Source organism: Pagrus pagrus (genome assembly GCF_965226575.1).
Source record: "Pagrus pagrus genome assembly, chromosome: 5".
In the NCBI taxonomy this organism is placed as follows: domain Eukaryota; kingdom Metazoa; phylum Chordata; class Actinopteri; order Spariformes; family Sparidae; genus Pagrus; species Pagrus pagrus.
This window is the reverse complement of record NC_140189.1, coordinates 28,175,049-28,190,776: the sequence shown is the minus strand read 5'-3', so window position 1 is coordinate 28,190,776 and position 15,728 is coordinate 28,175,049. Positions and strand designations below refer to the sequence as shown.

The window sequence follows — 15,728 nt, the reverse complement described above, 5'->3', positions numbered from 1 at the left end:
AGCGGCAGCAGCAGCACTTCACATCCCCCCCCCCACCCAGAACTGCGTCATCTGTTGTCCCTCCACCGTTCATTGGGAATCTCCCTCCAATGCTGACCTGCTATTGGCTGGTTCAATGTGTGGCTTCAAGGCAGCACTTTACCATAGCAGCAATCCCAGCGAGACAGGCACTATTAGGCACCCAGCTACACATTCAATTCAATTCCCACTCTAATTTAGCTGAAACGGAGAGCTCTACATCCCATCCCCCAACTGCATTCTTCCAATTTAACACACCTACAAGATGTACTGTATTTCACACGAGGGCTGCTATTTTAAACAGCATATACTGGGTGCAGCCAGCAGTATTCTCTTTAGACTGCGGCTTTTATGCTCTGCACCATATGACTAAAATTTTACATATTTTTACACAAAAGAGATAGAACATGCAAAATCAGTGTGTGCCAGAAGAATTTAGCATTGTTTAGGTTGTTATATTGCTTATATTATTCACAAAAATAGGAACCAGGATTAAAAAAGAACTAGAATCAGTAAGCAGAAAAGAGCATTTGAACCACAATCAATAGACTGTGGTTCAAATGCTCTTTCTGCTTAAATGCTCAACCCTAATTACAATGCCTTTATTCTCTGCAGGGCAATGATATTAAGTGTTTCTCCCTTGTACTACACAGTGTGTAGTATCTTTCTAGGACAGATGTAGATCAGTGCAAAAACATTGAATATGAAAGATACCATATAAAAATATAAAACTAAACAAATGCAATCAAAATTGGTCTACCTTGAGCTAATTTTTAAGTTTAGAAGGCACACCTGCTTAAAAGCAAAGACTCCTTTAGTTTTAATCCTGGAGCAAGGTAAAACAAACTTCAGTCAGAACCTCAGAGACCATCTAGTAATACAGTGCTGTAATAGGTCAGTAATGTAGCTAGGTGTCTGATCAATAATAAGCTCAATGTGGAATCACATTGACCTTGAACTGGGGGACAAGTTTAAAGAAATCAGGTCTGGTGTCAGTAGTAGCTCTAATCTGGATCAATAAAATGTTGATATAGTCCATCTCATCTTGACATACAATGGGGAAAAATGTATGTACAATATAACCCTAACCCTACCTTTTAAACTAGGGCTGCACAATTAATGGAAATGTTATCAAAATCATGCCAAGTGCAATATAAGGCATAGAAAAGGCAAACAAAATAGGATCCAGGTCAGAGCCTTGGGGCACACCACAGGACAGAGTTGCACATAAGAATGATTTAACAACACCTTGAAAAAACTGTCACAAGAAGCACTTGGTTTGACCAGAGATACCCAAATACTGCCGAATGCGGAGTTCAAACTACAGGATTGTAACCCTGATTTTCCACTTGCCAACAGTTTTTGAGTTCACCCCCCAAAAAAGCCCAAGATCAGAGCCAAATTAACACTCGCTGCTGTGAGCAACAATCCCTATTTGTGAACCATTCAAAGAGCAATCAGAGAGGTCACTGATGCCTCGCGGACAGCCAAAAGATCAAGCAGGCGAATAATCTGGTTGTGTCGGGGAGCCATGCGATGAGCTACAGCCAATGAGAGCAGACGTGACTCTGCTGTCGTTAGCTGCAACCCTAATTACGATGTCATTGAAGACTTTGAGAAGAGCTGTTTCAGTGAAGAACAACGGACAGAAGAAAAACCGAAACGTATCAAGAATATTATGCTAATCTGAAGGAACTATAAGCTGCTTAAAATGAAATTGTTTCTAGAAACTATAGCAACAAAAGGCAGTTTAGCAGTAGGCCAATACTTCTGCTGCCTCTCTTTGCTCGTAGAGCCTTTGCCAGCAGGATCCATCTTTATTAAATTAATCCTACAGCTTGCTGCATATGCTTAATTACTGACAGCCAAGCTCATATCATTAAAATCACTCACTGGGAGCTGTGGACTGCCGGGGAGCCGTGTTAAATACAGTGCGTGAGTGAGTGTGAGTGTGTGTGTGTGTGCTGTGGGAAGGGGTTGAAGGAGTATGTTTTATTTCAATTATTCCTGCATATTCCCCTCAGGAATGCTTAGCTGGGGCAACCCCCACGGATATGTTGTCAAACAAATGCTAGTGCTCATTAAAAATGTAATTATAGGCAGACCAAACAATCGCTCGCCACGGTCGCTACAGTGATTATGCTGTCATTCTTTTGGTCTTACAAATACAACGGATACGATCTATGTTTCTAAACATGACTGCTGACTGCAAAATACATTTGAGTTGGTAAATACATTTCTATTGACAGCAGGTTCATTATGCCTCCCTGTCAGTTGCACATACCTCAGTGAATACCAGCTTTCTGTCATGATACATTCATATTTATACAGGTGTACAGGTCGGTAGTGACATCCTGACAGGTCCCACTATTTTTCCGCTGATAATGATATATCGCTGCCTGCTGTTGTAGCCATCACCAGCATCTCAATCTAATATTTAGCATGTGTTGAACCTTTTTCGTTGTCTATACTAAATTGAATGTACATCTATGTGTGTTTAAGTGGATTAGTCCTCAGACCAGTGTCCTTGTTGCTTCTTGGATTGTCTAAGAGCTCCCCTCAAATAGCCGAGCCTGATCTAACTGAATAACCATTTGCAATTCTTTGACGTAAGTGTCTCTGACTGAACTAATGCTTGGTGAGAACTCTCACATTAACCCTGTTTATGAATGCATTCGTGTGTTTGTGTGTAAGAGAGAGTGAAATCGGGGAGAGGCGAGTTTTTCTTCTTCCTTCATCACATTACCGCCCGACTATGCGCTAAATAATTTGTCACTGGCAGCTGCAGAATAAAAAGCTACAAGATCATTAGGTTTTCTTCGCTCTTTCTGACCTTGTTTCTATCAATCACCATTGTGTCTGTCTACCGAGACCTTTACCATACTGAACAATCTTTACTAATTTGACTATGAGGGTCGTCTGTTAACAGTGAATGTGTGTGTCTGCTGCACGCCCTCTGGGTGCACATCCAACCAGCCTGTCAGTCTCCTCACTGACGCCTGCCACACAATGAGATGGTGGCATTTGGGAGGAAGACTAACAGGGACATTATTCGGCCCGCAACTGAATTATTCATAACATTGCACATTTAATCAAAGATGAAGAGCCAGCTGCCACGTTTGGATATGTCACTGCTCCGCCTGCTTACACAATCCTTGAACTTTTTATTGACACTATTATATCAGAAGATGATGCTGCTCTTCCATCAGGGTAAGGGTAATGTTGTGCCTTGGTGAGCACAGTGAGAGTGAGTTACCCATTTCCACAAATATAAAGAAATAAAAGAGAAATCTCTGCTAAAACACACTTAAATAAGTGCCATTACATTTTTAGCGTCTATGATCTCTCTCGTGTTTTTTGTTGAGTTTCTTGCAATCACAAATATCACCACATCATCGTTGGGATCAGCCGATAAAAGCTTTAAAATGAAATATCGCATCGCCCTGAAATGAAAAGCTCCGCCGACGGGCTGATGAGATGATGCTTTAATCATACATGTGTGTGAACTGTTGACTCAGTAGTTCTCTTATTTTGTCCAGTGAATGTTTTGAAAAGCATTGTATGTCTGCATCTGCTAGTGAGCCGTTACAATACAAATATGTAAAACAATGTGTGAATCCCTCTGCAGGAGAGACCTAATGTTGGCTGCAATTAGCTGGGCAAATGCATGTCTGCAAAATCCAATATCGTGCATCCCTAAGCTTGACTAGAAAGTCTGCCACTAGGAGACACACATGCACACAAACACTCACACATATATTAAGGAAGACACTTACTGATGTGTACAAAAAGCCCTCACAGTTCATAGCCAGATAGAGTTTGGTCTGCACCCCCTGGATGGCCACCACTCGCAGCCCCACTGGAATAAGGTTGAACATGGCTGGAAAGAGATGAACAACAGACACAAAGAATGAACACAGCGTGCACTTTCATCTCCATTTTATACACTTATTATATAAATAAATAAGAACATTTGATAATATAAACGTTATATGTTTACATTCTTATGGCTTTGACACTTGAATTGAAATGTTTGAGTGTTCAGGACAGGGCAGCTAAATAAATGAGTATGTTCAGGTCTTTGGTGAGCCAGGAACTGTCATAGGACGAGCCAGAAAGTGGACAAATGCCAGTGAGAGAAATCCAAATTTTAAAGCAAGCTCAAAGTGTCAGGTTTGCTGTGTATAATTCACCATTAAGGGGTTAAAATAGTTATTAGTGTCCCCTATCTCTGTCTGGATGGAAGAGTGAGTTATCAAAACCAAGCCACAAAAAAAAAAAGGTACAACATAAGCTCAGGGACTCAGCCGCTCTCTCCCGAGAGTGTTTCATAAAGCAAGTGAACAAAATCAGAAACAAGAGACAGAAACAGAGGAAGGAGCTCACAATATTGTGTATTCACACACAAAGTGAAATCACAGGCTGTGTATCGTTAAGGCTTAGTATCGCAAACACACTGTGTAAAATTTGTTGAGGTGGAAGGAAACCGAGATGAAAAAATAATTGCGTAGCCAAATGTTGTTATCTCACAATGCTGCTCTCTCTATCCCGTCATCTCCGGCATTATATATAGTGAGTGCGGGGAGAGAGAGCACTCCGCACCTCTGTGCATGGACTTGCTCGTGCTCACATACACACACATACTGTATATGAACCTGTGTGTGATCAGGGGACTGAGTCGTGAGGCTGAGAGAGCCAGCGGCAGTCCAGCTGGTCAGTGGGGTACACCTCTACCTAATTAATGTCATCCTGCACTATATACGAGTGTGTGTGTGTGTGTGTGTGTGTGTGTGTGTGTTTCATAAGGTGCTGGCAGGGAACCCACGGGCTGAAGAGAGGGAAGCACATGAACATCCACCTGAAAATCTGTAGTCGTGCTTCTATCCCAGATAAAGATACTTCTCGCCTTTTGTTCTGACTATTGCTGGACGTACTCCCAAACAGTGATGCCACCATCACTGCTGTGGATTTTATTTATTTTTTTTACCCTTTTGATTGGACCAATAATGTCCACAGGAGAATCATAACATTCATCACACGTTCCACTCTCGATTATTCAGACTGCACAATATCATATTAGGATACAGACACATGTGAGAGGAGAAATTAAACTTAATTCTCACCTCAGTTGAGCTGTGAGTCAGAGTACGCCCTTACTACAGTTCCTCTCGTCAACCACTTAGTAGATCCCTATCTGCAGATTCCTTTAAGTGCACTATAGATGCTTTCTGATGGGCTATTTCATCTGCCCTCATCGCTTTAACACCGCAGACCTCCTTCTCACTGGGCTTTTACTGTACACGACAGCCATATGAATGCATAATGTATTTACTTGGTAGAGTAAACGGGTGGTGCCAGCACATTCTTGGTTCAGTGGAAAAAACATTGAAGTCCTGGGATCACTCGCTCTGTGGTTCTCCGCCTTCCTAACTCTCTGCCTCTGCTTCTCTATCCTCTCTCTTTCTCAGTCTGTCTTTGCTTCTGTTTCTTTTGTTTCTTCAAAAGCCACATAGAAGGTTGCCCTCAACATACTCTTCATGTCCCCAGTGACACGTTTGAAATATTCAGAGTCAGAGTATATCAACTATACCGACTAACAGATGTCAGGATCGTGGACACATCCCATGAGTCTAATTGCCAGCGTTTTCAGAATCGCCGTCACGGATGATGAACTGGTTGATCCGGAGCAACGTTTTCATAACAGGCATCGCGAACCTATACTGCATTAGTCGAGTGTGTTGTATAATGTATATTCTTTTTTTAAACTGACTTCTTCGTACTGATACTGATGCTGTTTTTGCACGGTGGAGGGTCCTCTGTGCATCTTAAATGCTCACTTATATTCTCAGGTACAGCATGTTTGAGCAACTTTGTTAACTAACTTCGAAATTGCAGCACTTTTGAAACACATATAGTGACAGTCCTATAACGGTACAGCAATCACAAGATGGCTCCCCGGGGAAAGACGCACCACTCGCTGTTTTGAAGCTTGACAAAATGACAAATTGGTGTATCTTTAGTGATGCCTGCTTTGGCAGCTATTTCCTGTATAGCAGATGCTTCCAGTAAAATAAATATTTCAAGCAGATAAGACCTGCTGTATACAACTTCAATATCTGCATTGTTTTTATGCTTACTGTTTAGTAATGCAGCACATTTATGAAAACAAACCAGCGATAGATCTGCTTGCTAGTATCGACTCTCAACCAAAGACAGAAGAACAATGATGATCTTACATTTGCTTGGTTATGGGTAGCACCTGAGCTGCACTAAGAACAACATCCTCTCTCAACCCCAAACATAAACTACACTCGGTCAATTCATTTTAACACAACTTCTCCCAGAGAGGAGGAACGAGGAAAGAACATGCAATTCTTCTGTTTAGGTAGTTTGTATTCATTTGAACAAATGTCTGTTTGGAGCATTCTTCAATACTGCAGTGCGGAGGCGCTTAAAAAAAACTTGCTAAAAAATCATTTTTACAGGTTACAGATGGCACTATCAGCAAACTTTCTCAAGCACCATTGTTCAGATTGATCCGTCTTGGCTCTGTTGCGTTTAGAGAGCGAGAGAGGCAGTGTTCTCATAACAAAATCTCTCCTCCAAACTCAGTCAAACTGATAAGATTCTGCAGACTGCTTCAGGTATGAATTCAACAAATTTTGGATCTGTGTAAATCAAATTTGTGTCCTGTTTTTTCTTGCGTGCACCACATTTTTAGATATGATGATTTGGTTTCTTCCTCCCCTGAAACATCTTGCTCCGTGAGCGGTTCTTGTCTTTATAATTGCCCCCTTCTCGCTCTCTGCCGCTCACAGAGTTTTCTCCCTTCATACTCCCACCACTGACGCACACGCACACATCTGCAGTCCACTTCATTTCAGGAGGATTACCAGGCGGTGCACTGATGGAGACTTTCAAGAGGGGAAACTCAATTACTTCCTGGCTCCTAGAAACACCTGAGCACAGTGAAGAGGCTGACAGGGCCACCACCCACTCGCAGACCTTTCCTAGCGCAGAGAGCCAGGTGGACTATGAAGGGCGAGGAGGCCTGATGGACATTTTTCACGATTGCTTGCAGGCCGACTCAGAGTCATGACCGATTCAATGCGACAATAAACCTGAAGGTGCTGAGCTACGTCATATCTTAAACATTTATCCTATCTGTTACTGATCCTGGGAGCAGCATGACTGTAATTAGAGCAGCCTATGTATGACGGCACGACATAGCATTGGAGCTATAAAGTAAGCCGTTGTGACAACATTACACAGCACTTCTGTGCACTGATTACTGCTAAGTGCTGTGGCTCTTTGTCTGAGATAACTGGGCTTAAATTAGGTGAATAATGTAAAACTCTTTTGATACTACTTGATTATCTGTCAGAGAAAGGAAATTTAACATTTTTTTGTTTAAGTTTTTAAGGTTGACTCATTAAACCTACATTTTTAAACAGTCTCATGTGAATTACACATCAGACACTTGCATATTTCTTTGCCTATTTCTGGGATCAACAGTACCTCCAGTCTTGCTGACAATAAATTGGACATTTTAACAAATCTACAGATTCTGAACTTTCACGTCCATTTACAAAAACAAATTTAAAAAGAAAGAACACAGAGGACAAGACCGAGAATAGACTGTGTTTTGAACACTGTAACTGTACGTTCCTTCTGCCAAAGAAAGGATATATAGTTGCCTTATAGTGCTGTCCTCTAGAGACCCAGTGGGTTTGCTCAGTCGTGATGCAACACAAGACACTATTGTATAAAATGGGAAATAAATCATTGGGATTTATGAAACTTGTGATTTGTTATTTCTGACTTTGTTCGCTTTCCTAATGAAAATGTCACAGAAATATCAAAACGTCTCTGTTACCACAGGCAAAGAGCCAAGTCTGTCTTCTCAGCAACAGTACAGTACAAAGATCACATTCTTGTTTTGTGTGTGTGTGAGTGTGTGCGTGTGCATTTGAGTAGGTCCTCTCCCACCATCACAAGACACCAGTAGCTCCAAGAGGACTGCGCTCTCCGTCACCATGGAGACAAGCGCACCCAGCGCCTAACAACGCTATTTTTGGAGCAGTGCAAAGAGCTTCACTCTTTCTCCTTTTCCTATTCAGCTGCACTCTTTAATTTTCTCTTCAAAAACTATTCTGGTGCCAATGCGGGCCAGTTGTTATGCAAGTCGTAAGAAAAGTGAGTCCATGCAGCCATGACGGGCGGTCTGGTCTGTGTGTGAAGTATAATATCGTGTGTGTGTGTGTGTGTGTAAAAGACGTTATGTCATTATTTTCGTTTCTACTCCTGCACGTACGCTAGTTTGCTCTGTGTAGTAGTTAAGTTGTTTTGCTTTGACAACATCCCACTTGCACAGAGCTGCTATTTATACGCAAGATACACACACCATCTCCACCGAGGGAGTAATTGAATGCAGGGGTACTAATTCAGACTCTCCAGAAGTGTTTACATCCGCTTAGTGTCGGGATTACGCAGCAAGTTTTACATCGAAGCTGTTTCAATGTGCCATGCGGATCTTGTCCTTAACTGAGTTCACAAAGGTCATTAAGCACTATTTTTCTATTCTTTAACAGCACTGTCTTATTATAAGGTGATCTATTTCTGCTCTATTGTGGCTGTGCTGTTACTCTTCCATTGATCTCCTCTTTATTCTGTCTATTGGAAAACAAAGAGTAGGTGGGTGTAATGGCAGTGACAGGGATACATCGATACATAGTATACGTCAAAACCGGCTCCCCCCACAGAGGCAAGCGTGTCGGAGAGTAGAAAGCCAATCATCATTGTGTTCAGGCTGCCATAGGACGACTATGATTAGATTACATAAATAGATACTCTGTGCTGCAGCAATTAAAATACACTGGCAAAGAAAAAATGTTGTATTTCCTCTGTACAATGAACCAATACTGTTTATCCACAGGAGTGGAATTTAAAAACAATTTTGAATCCTGTTCTCAACTAAAATTCAGCATTTGTAATCTCATCTCAGTGAGAGTGTCTCTCTTAAAGAAACTGTTCACCGCCAAAAAAATAAAATGAATCAAAATCGGCCCTCTTACCTGTAGTGCTATTTATGCATCTAGATTGTTGTGATGTGAGTTGCTGAGTTTTGGAGATAGCGGCCTGAGAGGTGTCCGCCTTCTCTCCAGTTTAATTACACTAGATGGCACTTGGCTTGCGGTGCTCAACGCTCTGAAAAATACATGGGGGGAAAGCTCAACAGCAATGGCTCTTTCCAGGAATCATGACCCATGTTGATCCATCTACTCATGGATGAGAGGCTTGCTAACTAAGCTAGCTAATGCTACAGCACAGCCGAGGAGAATAACATTAATGATTACATCCCGTGCTGTGATACGACTGAACTGTACTTCAGTGTCTGTGGATTATCTCGAGTAAATGTATTTGAATGTATTTTGCTGCTTTGCACCACAAGCCGATCTAGTTCCATTCTTCTCGTGAGAAGGCAGACATCTCCAAAACTCACACCACAACAATCTGAATGGATAAATAGCACGGCAGGTAAGAGGAAAAATACGTTTTTTTTTTATTTTGGGGTGAACTGTCCCTTTCAACTCATTAAAGGAGCATTCATAACGTTGATACTCTACAACACTTTAAGGTTCCCCCTGACCAACAGTACAGCAGGGGGATTGTATGAAAAATGAGGAGAACAAAATATTGGAAGCGAAACTTACTGTAACCATTGTCTTCCTCCTTCGTTCCATCAATGGTTCCATCTGCCTGCAGCTGCAGGTGGAAACCTTGTCGACTGTACAGCTTCGTCACGATCCCCTTCAGCTGGGGCTCTGTGGAGGCAGAGGGGGCACAGAGACAGGAAGGCGGAAAGAATGAAACCACAGACTGGAGAAAATCACGAATACAGCAGCGTGATGTCACTCATAGGGACATTTCGAGGCTTTAGTTTCACTTTATCGCTCGCAGCCATTTTGGAAGTCACTGGAGCCACAAAATCCAATTTAGTCGAAGGGTAGTTAGGCTGAGTGGAGCCGAGGTGGGCTGAGACACCTGTCAGTCGAGCTAACAAGACCCAAACTCAACACCATTAACATGTCAGAGGAAGCTAATTCATCCTTGAGAGCTGTTCCTTCTCGTGGAAAAGAGATCAGAGACGTTTGAAAAGGGAATCTTGTTAAGATAGTTTTGTTGCCATGATGTAGCGGCCATTAGCCGAGGTGCAGTCTGAGGTATTTTAACAATAGCTTGACCACTCAATCATGGTGTTTGCCACTTTATGAGAACTGAATAAGGCTGTTGGCTTGGGGGGTGTATAATAAACAAATCAAGTAAGACGTCTGATGAACTGAAAAAAATGAAAAAGTCTTTTATGATTTAAAGAAATTGATGATAATTGTGTGGCGATGTATGAAAACTAACCAACTCTTTCTCCCTTTCTTCTACAGTGGAACAGGGGTGACTAAAGAAGCAGCCCCTGTGGCTTAACAACAGAGAAATAAGACCACAGATGGACAAGAGCAAAAAATATCAGATTTAAAAAATGGCTTTAGGCGGCGTGTGGTGGCTCAGTGGACTAAGACGGCTGAGGAAATTTCTTGTATGTCAACCTCGGTTTCTCTCTCCATGCCTCCCGTCATTCTCTGCTGCGTGCGAAATGTCCAATAGAGGCAGAATATCAGGAAAGTATCTTGCAGAAACCTGCATTGTTTCCCAGAAAATCATGATGACATGTTTAGGAGATGTGCAAAAAATTGGTAGCACTTATGATTCAGTGCGCGCCATTTTGAAGATTTAAAACCAAGACAAAATGTAAGATAGACTTTTGAGAATATGAATAGTTTTACCTAAAAAAGGGGGCAAATTTACACTAAATAGTGTAAATTTGCCCCCTTTTTTTTAGGTAAAACTACTGATTGAGGCTGATAATATTATTAGCCTCAATCAGTCCAAAAGACGATCGTTTGAACAGGCAGATGATTTACTTTGGAAGTGTGTGAGTAGTCTGTCTGTGTTCCATCAGTGTTATGTCTGATAAGAGCTAAGTGCTCTCCATTCCCTGGTTACTGTCCCTGGTGGAGTGTCCTTTACTGTGGTTAACCACACCTTTCATCTATCCTTTCATCTCACTTACCTTTCAGCGCTGCCGTGTCTAGCCTTACGAAGGTTACTTTTGCTGCAGAGAAGGGTAACTGAGTTCGTACACCCGTGTTATTGTAATGATTTTGTTGTAAAAACTTGTTACGTTTCATTATCGAGTTACGACATCGGATGATTTTCACATCATGGACATCCACTGAGAAATGTACGCATGTCAGCAAGTATTGTGAACACACAGGAACGTGACTCTGTGTGCGTTATTGTCATTATCAATAATTCTGCAGATTAAATTCATAATTAATGTCGAGAAAGGTTTCAAAATGCTCACTACAATTTTGCAGGGCCCAAAGCTACGTCTTCAAAATGCCTTTTCTGTCCAACCTGGACAGACTCTTTATTTACTATTATAAATGACGGTAAATAACTATTATTTTCATTACTGTTTAATCTTCTGACTGTCATGATTCATCATTTTTTCTTTAAAATGTCAAAAACTATCAGACTTATAGTGACGTCTTTAAATGACTTCTTTTGTCCAATTAACAGTCCGAAACCCAAAGACTTTTCATTTACTGTCATGAATCACAAAGAAAAGCATCAAAGCCCAACATTTAAGAAGCTGGAACCGGCAGATGTTTGACGTTTTTGCTTGAAAAATGACTGAAACGATTAACTGACGATTAAAATAGTTGGTGATTTCCTGTCAATCTACTAATCGCTGCTGCTCTGTGACCATGTGCACACTTCATTACCAGACCAAACTACATACACGGTCCACGCTGTATTTCAAAAAGATGCCAGTTTGGTTGTGTTTGGTGAAGCACCATGTGTAAGTCACACACAGACAACGCCTTCTTCTTGGCACTCGATGCTTCCTCCACAGGATAGAAATGGAAATTGGAAGTGAGAGGGGTGCAAAAAAAAAAAAAACTGGAGGATAGTTATTGCATAAACATGCACCCTAACCTGAGTAAAGCTCGGGAGAAATCACAGAGCTGAGTCTTTGTAAGATTTCTGTCCACACGCATCTAGAAACTGGACAGGACTGACAAAAAGTTGAGCTTTGGGCCTGAGTGAGATGTGATCAGATCAGATATGCAGCCGTGGCCACTTCAGCTCTGGATTTGTAGGAGAGCGGGTGCTTTAGGCCACAGAGACACACTTCTGTCACTGCAATTATAAGAGAGCTTTAGGAGCCACCCTGGACCTGGACTCACAGAAATACTTATACACTTCTAATGTATTATAAGAGAATACTTCTAACACTTTGAGTTGTGACAGGTACCACTTATTTATTTTTACGTGACAAGTATTTTTTTCTTTAAGTTGAATACATTTCAGCTACAACAAACTTGGTGGACTGTGTGTGAGGGAATATTATTCTAAATCCAGATTCTGAATAAGAGTTAGGAGGACATGATTATTTAAACCTGTGTCGTATCTCTCTTATTTTACACTGAGGATGAAACTACAGTATATTCTGGCTGCGGTCTTTTCAAGTGCACCGTGTATCCATAGTTTTAACACATTTTAGCGACTGATAATACAGAAATGAAACTGATGCTGCAGTTTCACTTGGACGGTGAATAATGACTCCTAAGTGACAGTGAAGTCTTTCCAAAATAGACTTAATGTGTGTATCTTGTCTCTGCTCTTGTTATCTCTGTGTGGACTGAATAAGAAGACGGTGAAGGATGAGGTATGGGTTTAATATCTCCTTCAGAGCGGCCTGACATGTCAAAGGTGAGCTCTCTGTGGACCAGCCTCATAAGGGAGCCCCCCTCATCCTCACACCAACTCTGGCACACTCATTAATCGGTTCAGTCTTAACATAAAAATAGAGCAGTGCTCAGTTTATACATCCTATTTGATACACAATGGCAGCCTGCAATAGATGAAGACTTGGTGGTGATGAGGACAATAGCCCGATGAAATTTGCACAACAGACCTGGTCGTCTCCTTCGCCTCTTCTTGGAGCCAAAGAGTTTGACCCGGGAGAAAACATTTAGTCGGCTGGGTTTTTCACAGCCTCCCTTGGCTTTACTGGGGCTGCTAACGCAGCGGCAGGCATTAGTCTTCTCCCGCTCCCTCGCCTGCCTTTTCTGCCTTATGAGGGAGCTGGCAATCGCTGCAGCCATGGCCAGTTTGGCTGCGCTTTGGAAAAAAACTTCCGGAGAAGCGTGAAAATAATCTCACCCCCTTACTTTGAATCCACAAATCTGCACACCGAAGGAAAAACGTCCAGGTGTGGAGGGAAACAATCTACAAAGACTCGTTCAATAAACGGAATTTTGCCAAGTGGGAAATGAAGAGTGGACAATAAAATAGTCCCAGTGGTGCCGTAAAGCCAGTTAGATAATGTCCAAATGAATCATGTTCTCATCGATTTAGGCGTTATTCAGGACCGGTCCGTTGTAGCTCCAAGAACAAAAAGTGAAACTTAACAAAAAACAAAAAACACACGTCCCACCGTGAAGCTGCATGTTCCTCCTCTATCATTTCCTCGGCATCAGCGCCAGCACGCACAACCCCAGCCTCTGTAAGCGCTTTCGCATCATCCCACTAAACTACATGGCCGCGCACATGGTGACAGTCGTGAATGAGCCTCACTGCGCAGCTAAAAGGATGGAGACACCTGTTTGCAGACGCCGGGAGAGTGTTTGCGCTGCTCTTTATGCGCTCCCCCCTGATCCCTCTCTGGAGCGGCTGCTGTGAGGGGGGAGAAAAAAAACGACTTTACGCCGCGCTTCTCCAAAGGCAACGCACGGGACGTGAACGCATCACCGAGAAGATCCCATTTGTTTTTCTCTCGTTTGACGAAGCGAGGCAGCGCAAGGTGCGAGCAGGAGGCGCCTCATTGTGGATGCAGCATCCGAGCTGAGCGCAACGCACAGACTCAGCTGAGGCGCTGAGAGCATCCCAGAGCTGGAGGACGAGCGGTGGGGAGGAGGGACAGGACAGGACAGGACGGGTGGGGGGGGGAGTCTAACTATAGTGAGGCGCACGATCTGCACACATGAGACAATTCATGTTACATATCAAGTGGGGGTGGGGGCGGGGAGGAGGAGGAGGAGGGGGGTGCCACAGATTTTGGATACAGGACTGGACAGAAAGTTTCCAACATTTTGAAAGAAAACACAATCCCATTTTTCAAACTTCAATTTCATATAAATTAAATAAGAAATAAGCCATTTCTCACTGTGAGGAGTAAAACAGCAACTGTGATGTTGACGCAGGCTGAATATTGTGGAATAAGTGATGATTTAGTGGGATGAAATGAGATCAGACGGCATCATACATTCCCAAATAATTCACATTAACTTCCATTTCACTAAAAAACATGAATATATATGCCGCCCCACCTTTAAAGACGTCGATCTTCATGTAGCTTTTACACATTGCGTGTCATCAAAATACAGACTTTAAACCCCAGACTAAAAGTTTGTGACGTCTCGGTCATTTCCAGCCCTCACTGTGGACCTCCTCACTCCTCAGTCCTGGAGGGAGCGCATTAAAACAGCCTTAACCAATGGTGCCATCTACAGTCCTCAAACTAAAACTGTCCCCGACGTTTTTATTTATTTCCTCTGATTAATAATAGACGCCTGTAAACACACCTCAAGATGTATTTGGCGTTGTGTAGATACGAAGCGTCGCGTAATTAAGTCTGAAATCTCGCGAGATGGAAGTAACTAAAATAAATTACTCTGTGAAACTAAGAGATTATAACGATAATGTAAATCTCCTGCATGAGTTCTGAAGAAACAGAAGCTTTTCATTAAAGAGGAGTTTAAACTCCAGCGCAAAACATCTGTACGGCAAAGACTTCAGCACCACGGACAGCTCCGGGACGGTGCTGAGCGCAGAGAAAATCACTTAATCAACTACATAAATCTCTTTTAAACACATCCAGCATTACACATCTAAATACGTAGACACACTCAAGATAAGTTGGGGATTCTTGTCTCAATAACATGTTGAAAAAAACAAATAAAAATTGGGGGAAAAGAAGGAGAAAACAAGCAGATCCGAATCCAGAAACAGGAACATCAGCCTACCTGAAACTGATTTTCTCAAAGGAAAAGTCATGGTGGTCTACAGCGGAGCGGACAGCAGACAGTGTGGATACTCGCAGTCCTGTGCTGCAGTGGAGTGGAGTGGAGTGGAGTGGAGAAGTGTACAATCAGCAAAGTTCAAACCATTGTCAGACAAGCTGTCAGAGGCGTAGTGGAAAGAGAAAGCATCGAGGCGTGGTCACCGGCAGGAAGATCATTACAGGACATTAGCGACATGCCATTATGACTTCTCAAACGCTCATTAAACTTTCATTTAGAGGTCTTGTTGGACGCGCTGTTCGCCGGTACTGCTGCGCTCTGCGCGGCCGGGTTGGAGGAAAAGGGATCGAAAAATGAAGGCTGAGATTGGACTGCCTTCTTGGGGCAGAGAAGACTTTGCTCTCATGTTACAAAAAATGATGTAAAATGATCCGATAATGCGTTGACTAAACCGGTTATACGGGCCTGTCTGCTTTCGGCTGAAAAAAAAATATCGATGTGCAATCAACAGAGACAACATGCATTAAGCAAAGTGTTTTTTTCTTCTTTTTTTTCCTTTTTTCA

At 42.4% G+C, this 15,728-nt stretch overlaps 1 protein-coding gene across 4 annotated transcripts in view; it reads right to left on the bottom strand.

Moving 5' to 3' along the window:
• Positions 1-15,728, bottom strand: part of fgf13a (fibroblast growth factor 13a) — a 104,874-nt gene that overhangs the window by 15,270 nt on the left and 73,876 nt on the right. For 3 of the 4 annotated variants that reach the window (XM_084353557.1, XM_084353556.1, XM_084353559.1), the window contains 2 exons: positions 9,732-9,842; positions 3,795-3,898 (listed from right to left, as the gene is read on the bottom strand). In XM_084353557.1, coding sequence (XP_084209683.1) covers positions 3,795-3,898; positions 9,732-9,842 — 215 coding nt within the window. Of the gene's footprint in view, positions 1-3,794; positions 3,899-9,731; positions 9,843-13,057; positions 14,048-15,728 lie in introns of those variants that run through there. The other variant, XM_084353558.1, reaches the window with a different exon arrangement.